Below are 1174 nucleotides of genomic sequence, written 5' to 3'. Positions count from 1 at the left end.
GATGATAGATAGATAGATAGATAGATAGATAGATAGATAGATATTGATAGATAGATATTGATAGATAGATAGATAGATAGATAGATAGATAGAAACATGCAGCTAGATAGATAGATAGATAGATAGATAGATAGATAGATCACACCCTAGTTGTTCAGACAGGCTAGACCCTGGATGGATGGAACATATTCAAAAACATATCTATCTATCTATCTATCTATCTATCTATCTATCTATCGAAACAGAAAACAGTTAACAAACACAACGCTTGCCTTAGAAGGGTTGGATGCAGCTTCACTTCCTGGTACAGATCTAAAGCTACATCACCTCGATCTGATGAACAGAATATTAATAGTTCTCAACTAAGTCTGACTCTTTTGGATTTCACGACGAGTTTAATTTCAGTGCAGCACAAAAGACGCTTCAAATAAACAAGTGATGCAACCCACCATTTCAATACACTCAGTTCATTCACGCAAGAGAAAGAATAACAGTAGCCTATCAGCACTTAACTAAGCCAAAGTTAAAGTCAAGTCAAGTGAGTTTTGCTTGACTTCGCCAATGATGAGGACTAAGAAGTTGTAACAGAGTTAAATTGGTTATATAACAATGCTTAAATGTTCAATTTCACCTTAAATGTTCAATAAAACACCATCTGTACAGCGATAAAGAAAGATATGTGAAATACTCACATCTTCCATGATATAAAAACAAAGATCCCGTTATGCGCAAAAGAAAACGCTCGACGCAGGATTTATTTGGGGTTAAAACTGCTTATCTGTCTTCGTCTCAACTTTCTCACATCCAACATGACGATGAAAAAAAAGGAACTGTGTATGAGGCTGAAATGTAACGGGACTCTGCTGCTCTTTTCCTCTTTCGACTTTCTGCAGTTACAAAGTTTGAGGCTTGAAAAAAACAACAACTTTGGTTTCCGGTAAGTCCCCAAAAGCCTCTGCCTCTGCCGCTGCCAAGAGACACCACGGCCGCGTCTCAAAACACAGCGAGCTGCCTATCTAGACAGCCTCGGAACGCCAGGAATTCCGTCTCTAAACTCTCGCTCTCTAACAAAAATGCTTGCTTTGACGGACGCAGCGCGCGAGGTCCAAAATAACTTTCCAGTTAAAAGACTTTTAAATGGAATTTGTATAAATCTATTTTGGGTAATCTCACG

The 1174-nt window shown here is 38.3% G+C and overlaps 1 protein-coding gene across 1 annotated transcript in view; it reads right to left on the bottom strand.

The window, feature by feature from the left end:
- The window catches only part of LOC107685206 (pleckstrin homology domain-containing family O member 2-like), an 18703-nt gene extending 17745 nt beyond the window's left edge, over positions 1–958 (bottom strand). Inside the window, exon 1 of the mRNA XM_016481718.1 lies at positions 693–958. Within this exon, the coding sequence (XP_016337204.1) occupies positions 693–701 (9 nt within the window). The 5' untranslated portion in view covers positions 702–958. The remainder of the gene's footprint in view (positions 1–692) is intronic.
- Positions 959–1174: the final 216 nt, after the last annotated feature.

Source organism: Sinocyclocheilus anshuiensis, unplaced genomic scaffold, assembly GCF_001515605.1.
Source record: "Sinocyclocheilus anshuiensis isolate Anshui unplaced genomic scaffold, SAMN03320099.WGS_v1.1 scaffold333, whole genome shotgun sequence".
Classification (NCBI taxonomy): Eukaryota; Metazoa; Chordata; class Actinopteri; order Cypriniformes; family Cyprinidae; genus Sinocyclocheilus; species Sinocyclocheilus anshuiensis.
The sequence above is the reverse complement of the archived record's forward strand: the minus strand, read 5'-3'. Positions and strand labels throughout refer to the sequence as shown.